Source organism: Labeo rohita, chromosome 3 (genome assembly GCF_022985175.1).
Source record: "Labeo rohita strain BAU-BD-2019 chromosome 3, IGBB_LRoh.1.0, whole genome shotgun sequence".
NCBI lineage: Eukaryota > Metazoa > Chordata > Actinopteri > Cypriniformes > Cyprinidae > Labeo > Labeo rohita.
This window is the reverse complement of record NC_066871.1, coordinates 3,517,423-3,534,214: the sequence shown is the minus strand read 5'-3', so window position 1 is coordinate 3,534,214 and position 16,792 is coordinate 3,517,423. Positions and strand designations below refer to the sequence as shown.

General features: G+C 33.8%; 1 protein-coding gene across 2 annotated transcripts in view; it reads right to left on the bottom strand.

Moving 5' to 3' along the window:
- prkar1b (protein kinase, cAMP-dependent, regulatory, type I, beta) overlaps positions 1 to 16,792 on the bottom strand; it is a 96,153-nt gene that overhangs the window by 43,698 nt on the left and 35,663 nt on the right. For both annotated transcript variants that reach the window (XM_051105656.1, XM_051105655.1), the window contains exon 5: positions 1,827 to 1,888. In XM_051105656.1, the coding sequence (XP_050961613.1) occupies positions 1,827 to 1,888 (62 nt within the window). The remainder of the gene's footprint in view (positions 1 to 1,826; positions 1,889 to 16,792) is intronic.

Sequence of the window (16,792 nt, the reverse complement as noted above, 5' to 3'; positions counted from 1 at the left end):
TTTTAATATTTCCTTGGTTTGCGTTAGGCTTGCTTTCTTCTGTTTTGCATTGTACATACACTGCCTAAATGTTATGTAACATTAAATACATTTCATGAAATATGATTAAATGGTCTAAGGTCAAAATCATACTTTACACAAGTACTCCATGACTGTAGACACCCTAAGCTATACAAGTTTGGTTTCATTTGCCGTTATGCTCCAAAATACTATAATATTCAGAGCAACAGCAGTGTATCTCAAGTTCTTTTAAACTGTAGTAAAATGATTTCCCAGAAGTTAGTTAGCTAAATCCTTCCTTAGAGACATTTGTGGACATCTCCAAAGGTTAAAAAAGTAATAAAATAACGTTTTTTGTAATACAACAATGCAATAGGTTTTCCTTAGGCATAAGAATTAGGTTTGGGTTCATCTGTAGCTTAGTTTTATTTATTTCTTAGCTAATAAAATAAAAAAAAATAAAAATAAAAATAAAAATAGAAGTCGAGGGCAAAGGTTTTTTGACTGAGAGGCCCCTCATTGGCCAACAGTATTCAAAGACCCACCTATAGATAAGGTATTTTCTTCCTTACTTGTTTTCCAATTTTCATTTATTTTTATTAACAGAAACCATGAGTGTTGATATATTAATTACATCTCATTTTGAGACTCCAAAAACATATATATATATATATATATATATATATATGATCTTGATTGTGTTTTACCATTTCACAATTAAACTATTTTAGTATAATAATATATTTGAACAATGATTGCATTAATATTAATATTATTATTATTAATAAAAAATGTAATTAAATTCAAATTCAATTCAATTATTAAATGTGTTGATATAATAACTACAATTCATTTTGTGACTCCAGAAAAATTAAGAAAAAATAAAATAAATAAACCCATATATATGTATGTGTGTGTCTATATATATATATATATATATATATATAAATTGTCATTGAGGGGAGAAAAATATTATTTTTCATTTTGATTGTATGTTTTACCATTTCACAATTAAACTATTTTTTGTATAATAATACATTTTAACAGTGATTGTATTAATATTATTATTCACAACAAAAAATTAAATTAAATTAAATTAAATTAAATTAAATTAAATACTCATTAATAAAACCTGTTGAAGAGACTAACAAGTAAAAAGGCTTATAAATTTACTGATTTGCACAGGATTCTGTGAGAGTTATGTTTTAGGGCAGGGGTTGGGTTAAGCCATTAAAAAATATCATTAACCTGATAAAAAAAAAAAATGGAAACCTATGAGATTAGTGTAGCAAGTACAGTTGTAAGTTTACATATTCTGCAAAATGTTAATAATTTTAACAAAATACGAGGGGTCATGAAAATCGCATGTTATGTTTTAGTACTGTCCTGAATAATCTATTTCACATAACAGATTTTTACATACACCCCGAAACACCCCATATAATAACAGATTTTATAAAAATGACCCAGCTCAAAAGATCACATACCTTTGAATCATAATACTGTGTGTCCTGGATGATCCATGATTGTTTTTATGTTTTGTGATAGTTGTTTATGAGTGAAAAACTTTTGAATTGGATGATCAGGGTAAATTGTACTTATATTGGCTTCTGGGAAACATGTAAATATTTATGGAGCTTCTGAAGTGTAATATTAAACGGAAAAAAAAATCTGTAAACAAAATTTACACATCAACATCCTGTTCAAAAGTTTACACCCCCTGGCTCTTAATGCATTGTGTTGCCTTCTTTGCATTTTCTGTAAGGGGTATGTACATTTATGAGCACAACTGTGATATCAAACTCATGGTTTTGTCCATACTGTACCTTGCTGGATTACTGTCTCCCCCGCGATGTGCGTGACTGGGAACATGGCGTCAAATATGTCACTAGGGAAAAAAAAAAAAGATATATTAGATTAATCTTGCATTCAATCATTTGAAACTTTGTTGCTATTTTGCTGGTTTTGATTGCTTCTAATGTCCTTGTTTGTAATTCGCTTTGGAAAAAAGTGTCTGCTACATGACTAAATGTAAATTCATAAACAGACAGAATTCTGCTTAACAGTAATATATGTGTCATCTTTATGACTGGAAAAACAAATGCCAAATAAATGCTCTAGTCACAAAGATCAAATGTGACACGACCACGTCAACATTACTGTATCACACCCTTCACTCCACGTTTTCACTGTATCCACAGAAACACTGGTGTTTAACACACAAAACACAACAAACTAACAGTAAATGCTCACACTCTGGTCTTTACGAGAAACACCCTCAAACAAGAAACGAAACCGCACAACCGTGCCTGTGTGAAAGCAAGGAGTGTCGTAAGTGTTACAAGTTTATGACCCTGATAATGCACTTCCACTCTTTGTGTTTCGGGAGCCACTGGTGTGTCAGTCACTACACATGACCCCTGACTCCATCCCACAATACACCTCTCAGGTTACTGCTGCTGGTTGTAGGCAGTGTTTATTCTCTGCTGCTGCTGTTTTCAAAGACTCAGTAGTTGTATCTATGTTATGTTTGTGTGGTAAATATGTAAATATGCTTAAAATTGCATGGCGCACAAATTAAAGAATCAATTATGACTGTAAGACAATGTCAGAGAAAGCTACAACCAATGATATTCTACACTGCAAAAATGGATTTTTCAAAGTTGTAAATAAAATATATATATATATATATTTGGGTATGTTCAACAAGTAACTACTCTTCTTTACTTCAGAACTTTAGGTCCAATTCAATGTTACTTGTTTCTTAGCAATTATTTTTCATTTCTTAATTTTTTAAAAGTGTAGTATTATAAATGTATTGTTAGAGTATTTTTAATTAGCTTTTAATTTGTGTATATATATATTGTGTGTGTGTGTGTATATATATATATATATATATATAAAATTTAATTTACATATATTTTATTATTTTAAATACTTCTATTTAGCTTTATTTATTTATTTTTTAACCAAATATTTATATATAATTTTAGTTTAAGTTTTGTAATTTTGCAAAGTGGCAACATTTATAATTTTCTGTTTTGTTTTGGTTTGGTTTTTATCTAATATTTATATACAATTTTATTTTAAGTTTTGTCATTTTGCTATGTGCTTTTCCACTTTTTATTGTTTTTTTTTTAATACTTCTATTTAGTTTATGTATTTATTTTATTATTATTATTATTACTACTTTTTTATTTTATTATTATTATTATTTATTTTTTTTTTTTTTACCAAATATTTATATGTAATTTTAGTTTAAGTTCAGTAATTTTGCAAAGCGGCAACATTCATATATATATATATATATATATATATATATATATATATTTTTTTTTTTTTTTTTTCTACATAATATTTATATATAATTTTATCTTAAGATTAGTAATTTTGCAAAGTGGCAACATTTGTCATTTTTTATTTATTTATTTTACTTTTTTTTTTTTTTTTACCTAATATTTATATAATTTTTGTTTAAGTTTTGTAATTACAATTTGCAATTACAATTTTGTGTTTGTTTTTTTGAACCTAATATTTATTTTAGTTTATGTTTTGTCATTCTGCAAAGTGGCAACATTTACAATTTTCTGTTTTGTTTTGTTTTTTATCTAATATTTATATACAATTTTAGTTTACGTTTTGTAATTTTGCTATGTGCTTTTCCACTTTTTATAGTATTAATACCTAATACTTTTAATACTTTAATAATTTAGCTTTAAATTATTTTTATTTAGTTTTAGTCATTTTAGCACTTCAGTTGAAACTATTTTATTTCAGTTAGTTGCAAAGGCAACATTTATTTGTTACATTAAAATGTAACAAAAATTACATTTTTAAGGCCATAAAAAATGAGTTTTATTTTAACCAACAACTATAAGGTTTTTAAGTTTTTCATCTAATATTTATGTTTTGTTTTGTTTCAGCTGTATTTTAATTAGCACAAACATTTCTTTTCCATTTTTGTTTCAATTTTAATTTTCGTTAAAAAAACAACACTGCAAGTTTAGCCTGAACAAACACTGGTCATAATGCAACCAAGTCCAACAAAACATGTAGAAACAGCAAGCGGTTGTTAACATGAGTTCCTTTGAGTTCATATGCATGAATATAAAAGTAATTGCATGCATTATACTTCAGAGGAAGCAGTAATGCAATGATTAGAGGCATTGAGGCTCATATTCCAGTCTTGAGAGCAAATAATGGAGCATCTGGTAGGTGGTCTTCAGTTGCAAGCACTTGGTTTTAGAAGTTTACTGAGTGTAAAGGATGTTTATTTAAAACGTTCCTCCACGAGAGCTCTCATCAGTTGTCTGGCTGCGGGGATTCCCCGGCACTCGAACCCATTCGCAGCCCCGCGGCGTTACGAGACTTGGGCTCTCAGTGGGAGATGACGAAAATGACTCCCTGGAGAACTGAACCGTGGCTATTTCAGCGGGGTGAAGTGGTTAAAACAGAGCTGTGAGCAGCCATTAAAAGAACCAGGATGGTTAAGCTCAAAGTGTGATGTCACGGAATATGATGTCAGACGGAGGAAAGATGAAAGAGAGACGTCTTGAGGTAAAGGGAGGGAGAAGGGATTGAGAAGGTGGCTGGTGATGAGCGGCGGTGAGATCCGTCTTGCATTTGAGAAAGGAGTGGGTGGAAAGTGTTTGAGAAGCACTGCAAGGTCGGAGGAGGAATGAAAGCTTTTGTAGCTCAAACTAATGGAGCTAGCGGCGGCAAGGTTATAGGTTCAATTCCCCCAAAAATGTTTCAAAAGTTTGGGGTCACTAAAATTTAAGCAGCACAACTATTTTGAACACTGATAATAGTAAAATATGTTTCTTAAGCAGCAAATCAGCATATTAGAATGATTTCTGAAGGATCATGTGACACTGAAGACTGTAGTAATGATCCTGAAAATTCAGCTTTGCATCACAGGAATAAATGACATTTTAAAATATATTAATACAGAAAATAGTTTTTTTAAACTGTAATAATATTTCACAATATTACTGTTTTAGCTGTATTTTTAATCAGTTAAATGTAACCGTCATGAGCAAAAGAGACTTTTTTTCTTTAGAGAATCTTTTAGTAACATGGCAAAAACAAACTTTTGAACAGTAGTTTATACATCCAATATCTATACATCTATTCTACTGTATGTCTAAACATGTACAGTGATGGTATAATTCTAATTTGGGTGGGAGATGTAAACACAGATATCGAAAACAAGTCACATCACGTAAAAGTAAACAGGTGGGACAAAAAAAAAAAAAAAGAGGCCAAAAGATCGGATCTGTGCATTAAACCTTGGAGTCTAAATGCATTCTTAGAGAAAGCAAGCAAATATTTAATAACCTATGCTTTATGCATAAAAAAGAGAAAAAAAGCATTTATGAATTAAAGAATTAGTTCACTTCCAGAAAAAAAAAAATCCTGATAATTTACTCACCTCCATGTCATCCAGGATGTTCATGTCTTTCATTCTTCCGTCGAAAAGAAATGAAGGTTTTTGAGGAAAACATTCCAGGATTTTTCTCTGTATAATGGACTTCAGTGGGGATCAGTGGGTTGAAGGTCCAAATAGCAGTTTCAGTGCAGCTTTAAAGGGCTTTACACAGCCAAGGAATAAATGTCTTGTCTAGCAAAACGATCAGTCATTTTCTAAAAAAAAAAAAAAATCAGTCAATTAAAAAAAAAAAAAAAATGATATACTTTTTAATAGGACTACCCCCTAATAGTCTAACTTTTAGTCAACGAGAAGAGGCTTGGTCGACCAAAATTGTATTAGTCGCTTAGTCGCAAAAAAATATATATTTATATTAGTCGCAATCTAATGTTAAAGTAGAAAAATGTGCACTTGTCAAGTGTCTGTGCAGAGTGTGGAAGCTCAACATAGCATGGCTAATGCATGAATGATGGATGCACTGGTGCGCTCACTTGCACTTAAAATGCTCAGTCATTTGTGCTCATACAGATAAAAGAAACACATCTTTTAAATCTGTAAAGATATGTTTATTTGTATGCACTCACAATAACAACAAAACGTTGCGCTTTTGTAAAATATTGAACGCAAACAGGATTCCCTTTCTGCCGTCTCGGTCTCTGTGTTCTTGAGCGCGACATTTCAAAACTCTGTGTATACTTGCCATACAGACATGAAAAATATACCTATAAAAAGTGAAATGTCAAATGAACCAATTCAAATAGAAAACAAATATTCTCAGAATATGTAATCCGTATCAAACATGCATACAGGTGCATCCACTACTGTGGAGATGACGAGTTGGTATAATCACCGACTTCATCTCTTAAGGAGAGACACTGCAGGTGAATAGGGTAAAAAAATTAATCAATAGATACTGCCTTACCCAGGTGATTGATAATATTGATAACTGCAAATATAATTGCATATAATCATAATATAATTGCGTCTGCTGCAACCACGGAACGGCAGCAAAGTTCCTTGATTATTACGCCGAAATGAGAATATAGTTCTTTTCATTTTTCGTCTTTGTACACAACTACAGAAGAGTCAAGTTTTAAATAGGAAAAATATCAAAACTCTTTGGTCATTTTTGAGCGAGATGCTATCGGTCTAATCGGACTCAATGATCTATGCTAAGCTATGCTAAAAGTGCTACCGCCAGACCCGGAGATCGGCTGAATGGATTCGAAAACGATAAAACTCAACTGTTTAACTCTAGGGGAGTTTGAAAATGAGCCTACTTTCAAAAAAAAGTGGAGTGTTCTTTTAATAAACTTGAGACTAATATTTGACTAATACTTAAAATGAACCAGAAAAAAATTTAGTTGAGGGCAGCCCTACTTTTTAACCACAATTGCTCGTCTTGCACTAGCTCTGCAATGAACAAGCGTGTCTTCACGCATTACGTAATCACGTTGGTAAATTCATGCACGATTAGTTCTTCGTCTGCGTACTCCGGTTCAGAAAGATAGGGTAGGGTGAAAAACTCCATCTTATTTTCTCCTCCAACTTCAAAATCGTCCAACATCATTGTTTTGTAAAGGGCGTTTGACTTTCTTTGCAAGTTTGTTTTGTAAACAGAGTCGGTACTTCCACCTATGTCATTACGTAATGTGTGAAGTCAAGCTAGTGAAAGACAAGCATTGGTGGTCAAAAAGTATAGAAGTATAGAAAATGAACCATCGTTTTGCTAGATAAGACCCTTATTTCTTGGCTGGGATCGTGTAGAGCCCTTTGAAGCTGCATTGAAACTGCAACCTGTTGATCCCCAATGAAGTCCACTATATAGAGACAAATCCGGGAATGTTTTCCTCAAAAACCTCGATTTTCTTTCAACTACAGAAAGAACGGCATGAACATCTTGGATCACATGGGGTGAGTAAATGATCAGGAAATCTTTATTCTGGAAGTGAACTAATCCTTTAACACACATGATTGTAGAATATCATACACAACAACCACTGTATTTTAGATGCTGGTGGATATTTTAAACCAGCAAGAGCACCTGGGTCAAAAAGTCCATGTTCATTGACCATCTTCACTGCTGGGTCCACCAGATATACAGTATCAAGACTAACCGGCACAAACCAGTCTTGACCAACATAAGCTGGTCTTTTAAGCAGGGGAAGGCATTAAAAAAAAAACTGAGGAGTAGACAGCAACCTGAGAAGGAACAGGGGTTTCGTCTGAACCTGTCCATGAATGAGTGGGAGGAGGAAAAGCTGGTGAGTTTGAGAAAATGTAAGTGATAAAATACATGCAGGGGTTTAGATAGAGACTGCAGGGGTTGTGGGATTCACCGCAGATTCATCGCAGATTTGGGGTTGGATACACCCGAAGAACATGAGATGTGTCAGCGTGGATGCTGAAGTCACTATGAAGGATGAGTAGAGCAGTCTTCTGGGAAAAGAATGAGTGGTGTATTCACAGTTCACATCCAAAAACCACAAACCAATAGAGTGAGTGACATTTACTGTTATCAATGAATCAGCGGCTGATCAGCTGCTGGGTGTGAGAGAAGATGTTTAATGATGTATTGCAACGTGGCATAATATACTGAAGACTGAGGTATACTTTTATAAGAAATGAATACTTTTATTCATCAAGGACACATTCAATGGATCAAAAGTGAAAGAAAAATACGAAAAGAAAATTTTCAAATAATGCGGTTCTTTAGATTTTCCACAAAGATATTAAGCAAAACAAGTGTTTTCAATGCTGATAATCATTAAAATGTTTCTTGAGCAGCAAATCAGCACTGTGTACTGGAATGATTTCTGAAGAATCATGTGACACTGGAGTAATGATAATGAAAATTCAGCTTTGTTCACAGGAATAAATTACATTTTAAAGATATTAAAAATATATAAAAATGTAAATATATTAAAAATAGAAAACTGCTATTTTAAACTGCAATAATATTTCACAATATTACTATTTTGGATCAAATAAATCCAGCCTTGGTGACTCTTTAAAAAATTTATTTATTTAAAAATGTATTTATTTCAAAATCTTAGAGATCCCAAACTTTTGAATGGCTACATTTTTCATTTTTTGGCAAAGTAGTGCAGTCGGAATTTTGGTATGTTGAAATTCATCTGAAAATCATTTTATTTTTTCCCTAAATTCTGTTTTTATTTATTTATTAATTTATATATATATATATATATATATATATTTTTTTTTTTTTTTCTTCACTCTGTTTTAATAGTTAACTAAAAAATATTAATCAAAAAGCAAGTCTGATTAATAGAAATGATGAAAATTTGAAAAACAATTTAACAATTTATTAAATGTTTAAGGCTGTATGAAATATGTTTCTTTGTTTTCCCTCAAACTCAATTTTTTTTTTTTTTTTTTTTTTTTTTTGTTAAACAAAGTCTGTGTTTTCCATTAATTGTCTGGATTCCATTTCTTCTCTAATTTACTAATTTTAGTGCTGTTAAATGACTAATCGCAATTAATCGTGATAAATCACAACTAAAATAAAAGTTTTTGTTTATATAATATGTGTGTACTGTGTATATTTATGCATATATAAATACACACACATACAGTATATATTTTGAAAATATTTACATGTATTTACATGTATATATTTTTATTCATATAATTAATATTATTTATTTAATATATAAACATAACATATTTTTCTTAAATATTTCCATGCACGTGTGTGTATTTATATATACATAATAAATATACACAGCACACACACATGTATTATGTAAACAAAAACGTTTATTTTGGATGCAATATTTTGGACAGCACTTATAATTTATTATTATTTTATTTCTTTTTTTATTCAGAAATACTGTGTTGCGTATTTACAGTGTCTAAAATAAATGATAAATGTAAATGATTTTTCTGGTAAATATTGCTTAAAAATTTTTTTAGTAATAACAAAAGTACTATCATTACATTGAGTCATATACTGTATTTCTGTCACAGTTTCTTCAAGTTAAACCGAATTTTTATTTTGACGGGTTGTGAAGACCTTTCGTTTCTGTTTGTATATGATATGACGGTAGTTTTTCTCAAAAGAAATGGTAAAATGCTCATAAAGTGACTTTCAGAGCAATTCTAGAGATTGTTTGTGTGTTCATGTACTCATATATTGACACAGAACAGGCTGAAACATTTGTGTGTAGTAAACAAAACCATCCGTCTGTGCCTTTTATTCACACAGAGACATGCACAACAAGCAGGATTCATATTTAAATAGCATTATTGGCTTTGCATTCACAGACACTAGTCCATATTGCATTTTGATTTAAGTGTACTGACCTTCTTTTGATGAATTTCATGACCTTCCCTTCGCATTTTCTGTGTGATTCTGCTCAGTAATAGAGACTGGCTGACATGTAAAGCTACCACTCACAGCTTGTGTTGATTTCTCATGCCATTCAGGGACATCTGTACTTTGTTAAAGATCCAAAGCAGAACATCATATAAAGGAAGATATAAGATGTCATTGAGCGTCTGCACAGTGGTCTGTAAATGAGTGTTTTTGTGTGCGTACGCATGACCGCAAAATCTAATGAGGCTCCTAAATCATCACCTCTTCTCTTCTCTTCTTTAATTGAACCTCACTCTTTCAAAGGGAAAGTGTTAAAAGCACCAACATTAGGTTTCCTTTATTTGTCCACACAAGCCTGAGCCTGCCTTGCACTCGCAAACGTCAAGGGAGAAACAGCTGAATGCAAAGGAACAAAGTCTTTAGCCTTTAGACAGTAAAAGCCAGCTGAGGTAAAGCATGTTGTGGAGCCCACTGACTTCTATTTATGGACAAAAACAGTCATACAGGTTAGAAACAAAATTACGGAGAGTGAAGATAACAAAGCATTCCTTTTTTGGTGAACTTTCCCTTTAACATCTGAGTGGCGTAACTTTTCCTTAATCATCAGTGAAGAGTAATCACATCAAAGAGTAATGTCTGGTTTAAAGCATCTGACTGTGACGCATCTGGGTGTTTTGTTACATCTGCGAGTGGAAGCTGTGTGCTAAAAAGATGACAGACACATATTCTCATTCACACCTGTGTACTTTTATGAGATGTGTAAAGCAGAGTCAGTCCTGAAACATGCTATCTGCAATACAGTCACTCAGTAGGGTTTACAAACAGTCTCTGTGGTACATGCATGCGTTGTGATATTCTTGTCAACATGCGTTGAAGTCTGACACGATTGTTAAATAAAGTTATTTTTGTTTCCTCTGCACACAAAAAGTATTCTTGTAGATTCATTACTTGTGTCAGTAACGAGTAATTAATCGAATTACTGTTTCCCCTGTTACAAAATGACCGTACTCCACACAATTGCTTATAAATCTCTCATTATTGGGTTCAATCTTTTTGTCAACTTGTTTTCTTCCATTTAGGACTGGTTTTGTGTTTCTATTTGCATCCGATTAATCATAGGTCTCATTTATCCGAAAGCATTATACCTATTTCATCCTACCCAGAACTGCATGCAATATGCTTTTACGATAACTCTCTCTCACACACGCTCAAACTGCCTTGTCTTAAGCCTAAAGTTTGAGGCTTTCATGTTCTCACAGAGTAGATGAAACTTTACAAATAAATGCTTTAGCACAGAGAGAGCTTCAGCTTGTTGTTCCATGATATTGTCTCTGTTTGACAGCGTCAGAGTGCAGGATATATATAACTGAAATATAACCGTTTTGGTTTGTTGTTCCATGAAATGTTATAATGGAAATAATCTTAAAGGAGAACTCCACTTCCAAATGTACAATTTCCAAATAATTTACTCACCCCCTTGTCATCCAAGATGTTCATGTCTTTCTGTCTTCAGTCGTAAAGAAATATTTCCGGATTTTTCTTCATATAATGGACTTCAATTGTGCCTCTGTTTTTGAACTTCCAAAATGTAGTTTAAATGCAACTTCAAAGGGCTCTAAACAATCCCAGCGAGAAAGAAGGGCCTTATCTAGTGAAACGATCAGTCATTTTTTTTGAAAAATAAAAATTTGTATACTTTTTAAGCACAAAAGCTCACGTAGCACAGGCTCTCGGATGCACGTTCACGGGTCGTTCTTTAATGTGACTCGTGAAGAACAAGTCGTCTTGGGGAGTGATCCATTCAGTTGCGCATGCGCAACATCCTATTAGGTTCTGTACTGGAATTAGTTCACCTGTTTCGAGTCTTCGGGTTTTTCGAGTCGTTCGTTCATCTTATGAACGAAAAAAAAGATTCGTTCACTTTGCTGAATGAGACTCAAATGTCCAAGTCGGTAAAATGATCCGAACTTCCCATCACTACTACGAATCACGTCTAAGTTCATCGTCTGTGTACTCCGGCTCAAAAAGGTAGAGTATGGCGAAAAACTCCATCTTATTTTCTCCTACAACTTCAGAATCGTCTGACACGTTGTACCTTTTTGTTTGTAAACAGCGTTTGACTTACTTGCACTTTCTTAATCTTTGCGCGCTCGCTTTGTAATCGCTGGGTCTGTAGTTCCGCCTACGTTCGCTGACCTTTCGACATGATTCAATAGTACATCGTGAACGTGCATGCCAGAACCTGTGCTACACAAGCTTTTGTGCATAAAAAGTATACGCATTTTTATTTTTCGAAAAAAATGACAGATCGTTTCGCTAGATAAGACCCTTCTTCTTCGGCTGGGATCGTTTAGAGCCCTTTGAAGCTGCATTTAAACTACATTTTGGGGGACACAATTGAAGTCCATTATATGAAGAAAAATCCTGAAATGTTTTCCTCAAAAACCATAATTTCTTTACGACTGAAGACAGAAAGACATGAACATCTTGGATGACAATGGGGTGAGTAAATTATTTGTAAATTGTTGTCCTGGAAGTGGACTTCTCTTTTAATGTGTTCTTTCTTGTATGTCACAATGGTCAGATTTAACAGGAACAGCATAAGTGTTACTTTGCGCCCCTTTTCAGAAAATAAAAGCATTTCAAAATAAAGGTCATGTTTGTGATCTTCCCTATTCATTTTCAATGGCCGCCATTTTTGACAAGTGTGACTTTGTACAAAATAAAAGCATTCAAAAGCAAACTTCCTGATTAAACATTAAAGCACACTAGTGTGAGAAACAGCATGTCAAAGTCAGACATGCCCCTTTGTCAGCTGTGATGCCTGGTTACTGGTTTAAGCTTGGCCCAGATTTTTAAAAGATTTTTGGGTCAGCACACCTTAACAAAAATTGATTGTCAATTAAGTTTAAAATACAATGAATTTAGGCCCAGATTATGCAGAGCTGTAAAAGCTACTAACGGAGGATATTTTGATAAATCGAAAATTTAAGTTTTTTCTATGTATAAACTGTTTACGTAATAAAATATGTTTTCGTACTTTGTGCTGTCCCTTATCAGTGCAAAATTATCACAAATTAAAAAGGATTCATGCCAATATTGTTCAAAACCCCACTTTTCAGAAACAACTCTACAATGCTCATGGACAAAATACCAAAGCTAAGTGTGCGAATGTGTTTACAAAGTTCTGACCTTGTTTCACAAGCGATGGCATCTGTAACCAAGACAAAGGGACAAAGTCAGACTGATAAAGCCTCATTAACAACTTTACTCGGGATTATCAGTGATTTCACTGTATCGGTATCACTGTAGGGTGGAAAAAAGCACACCCACTAACATAAACTATAAAAACGCGCACACACATGCTGCTCTTATCAATCATGAGCAGCAGACGTGCGGATCTGTTTATCCACACTGCAGAGGGTTGCTATGAGGCAGGAAAAACCCGCGCTTAATTGGCCACGAGCTACGTGTTTTTATGTGTAACATTGCAGCTGTTTTGGACGCACGTTCTCCTTTGGGATCCATCTGTCTGTCTGAGTTTGGAGTATGCAGTCTGTCTGTCTAGTCTATACGTCTGTCTGTCTCCCTGTTTGTCTGCAGTGGTGGATGGATTCATTTACATGGACACCAACACTGAATTCAAGCCAAAGAATTTCAAATGAGTACCTGACTGTCACAAACATTGATTAAATGTCAATTAATCAAGTAGAATGAATGAATGTTTATAGTGCCGATGACTCAAGCATCCGTATTACAGTACAACCTTCACACTGAGGTTCAATGCAGCTCCAGCGAATGTGACGAGCTCATCCTGTACAAGACAAGACAAAAAACACCTCACACGTCGAGGGAAACCAGCTGAAGGAGACAGTGGGCTTGAAGGCAGGAAAAAGAAAGAATGCAGGAATGTTTGGGAGGGAGGAAAGACAGCAGAACAACAGGAGGAAACCAGAGGAAAAGAGAGACAGAGGGAAAGGGAAAACAATGGTCATAATTGTCAGTTTAAGACAGCTGAATCCACTGTCAAGCTTCACCATATAATGGAAAAAAATCACAAAGACACCAGTGAGATTAAAAGGAGAGTCTATTGACTCTTTGTCTCAGGAAAAAACAATAAATCATGTCTGCTAGTGTTTCAGAAGAGATAAATAAGTCGATATACAAATCTGCAATCGAATGCCAGACATCTTAATATGAACGCAAATGTTTCTCATTAAAGTCCACATTCATTTTATATCTATATCATTCAAAGGTTTGGGATTCGAATTAAAAATTATTTAATGCTTTAATCACCCTCAAGCCATTCTAGGTGTATGTATATGCTTTTCTTCTTTCAGACAAATACAATCTGAGTTATATAAAAATATAATGGCAGTGAACAGCTACTGAGATTTTGAGGTCCAATAAAGTGCATCCATCTATCATAAAAGTACTCCACACGGCTCCAGAGGGTTAATAAAGGCCTTCTGAAGTGAATCAATGCGTTTTTGTAGGAAGAATATCCATACTTTATAAACCACAATCTCTACACTAAAAAATGCTGGGTTAAATACAACTCAGCGCTGGGTAAATTAGCGATTGGGCTGTTTTGACCCAGTGGGTGAGTGACTACTCAGATGGTTGGGTTCAGTGTTAAATTTGACAGCAAATTTTGATTTAGTCTTAGTCATAGTCTTTTGACTAAAATGCCATTTAATTTTAGTCATATTTTAGTCATTAGAATGGTTTTTAGTTTTAGTCTAGTTTTAGTCAACTAAATCTATAGTAGATCTATAGTAGATTTATAATAGATTTAGTAGATTTATAGTAGATTTAGTCAGCTAAATGGGTTTAATTACAGTGTAATGGATTTATCAAGCATTTCCCTAAAATTACCAAACTCATTGTAAAGGTTTGATATTAAAGTGGTCATCGGATGCCCATTTTCCACAAGTTGACATGATTCTTTAGGGTCTTAATGAAAAGTCTATAATATATTTTGGTTAAAAATTCTTAATGGTTGTGTAAAACAACACCCTTTTTACCTTGACAAAATCAGCTCTGCAAAAATCATCCTATTCTGGTCGAAGTTGCTTAAAATGTTAATGAGCTCGGCTCGTCCTGCCCCTCTCTTCTCTCTGTGGAGAGACAAGCCTGTTTACTTTAGCCGCATTTAGCCATGTTTAGCTGCTAAACTTGCTAACTAGCACATTATTAGGAAAGGTGATCACAAAGATTCATTTAAAAAACCCTTATACGCACTTCTGCTGTAGGTGAAGCTGGATCATGAATGATTTGCGCGAACATAGACACATTTATGTAGATCAGGAGGCGCATTCCCTTCACAAACAAACTTAATGCACTGCATCTTCAGCGGCTCAGATGTCGGGAGTAAATGAGGACCACTATGTTCACTATTACATCCAGCAACACAAAGCCTCAATTGCCCAATTCTTGTCTAACTTACATCCCTGCTCGGGCATCGAAACAATGGAGGTCAGACTGTTACAGCTGATCTGGGGTAAGAGCTCATGTCAATCAACTATCGTGGGAGCGGCCTCTGTTGGTGTGACGCCACATCGACAGGCATCTGAGAACGGCTCGATTTGAAAAAGGGGATATTATTTTTACAGATTAGTTAAAAACCACTGCATGGATTTTTATCATTATAGGGTAGATTTGTACATACACTGACAACACACACTAATGTTCAAACAACATGAAAAAGTGAACTTTGCATCCGATGACCCCTTTAAAGTTTTATCATGATACACAACGATTTAACTGCTGTGACACGGAACATGCCTTTATATGAAAATTAAATTAAACCACGTCTCATAAAGAAACAAGAACATGGTCTTCTCTTCAATGAAATGCCAATGGTTATTTAGGCTAATTATGCATTCTTTATAACAACTTGTTTACCACAGTCTTCATTCTTTCAAGCAGACATATTTATTTATTTAAAGAATTTTAGAATAATCTGTATTAGGGCTACTAAAGTGATTCAGTCAAGAGCAGTGAGTGATTTTCTGTCTTGCGTTGCTTGATTAACATCAATGCCACAGACAATGGTGACTAAATTAGGCTGCTGTCCCTTTAAAACTGAATTCACGGATGCAATGTACTGATACATGTTCGATATTCTCCCAACTGTTTACGTTCACCTAAGACGTAACCAAGAGTATTTATGTGAATACTTGTCAAAGCGGACAATTCGACATCATTTTGTTGTATTTCTCTTTTGCGTCATCAAATTTAAGCACAAGTCTGCTCTTTTACTCCCAGATATTGACATTAACATTAACATTTTATTAGACGTGCAGCAAATGTATGCCATGCATGTCCTGCCAGATAGACCAACAGGCTATGATACAGTTCAAATGTACGCATCTAACCATTAACCACGCAGCAGATTCATTCTGAATGAATCTCTTCTCTAAAATTTTTGTCTTGTTTTCATAACAGATTTCAGGGAAAGTAAGACAAGACGAGTGTTCGACATTAAAAAGTACATAAATTGTATTATTTTAATGAAAATAATGATCGTTTCGACGCCTAAGCTAAGACCCTTCTTCCTTGGCTGGGATCGTTTACAACCACATTTGGGATCATTTTAAGCTGCATTTAAACTGTATTTTGGAAGTTAAAAATCGGGGCACCATATCAGTCCATTATATGGAGAAAAATCCTGAAAAGAAAAACATAATTTCTTTACGACTCAAGAAAGAAAGACATGAACATCTTGGATGACAAGGAGGTGAGCACATTATCTGTAAATTGTTGTTCTGGATGGGGATTTCTCCTTTAAGGCTTAGGGGATAAAGTTGTTCTTACACAAACACATTGATTCACTTCAGAAGGTTTTTATTAACCCCTGGAGCCGTGTGGAGCACTTTTTATGATGGATGGATGCACTTCATTGGACTTCAAAATCTCAACACCCATTCACTGCCATTATAAAACCTGAAAGAGCCAGGACATTTATTAATATAACTCCGATTGTGTTCATCTGAAAGAATAAAGTCATATACATCTAG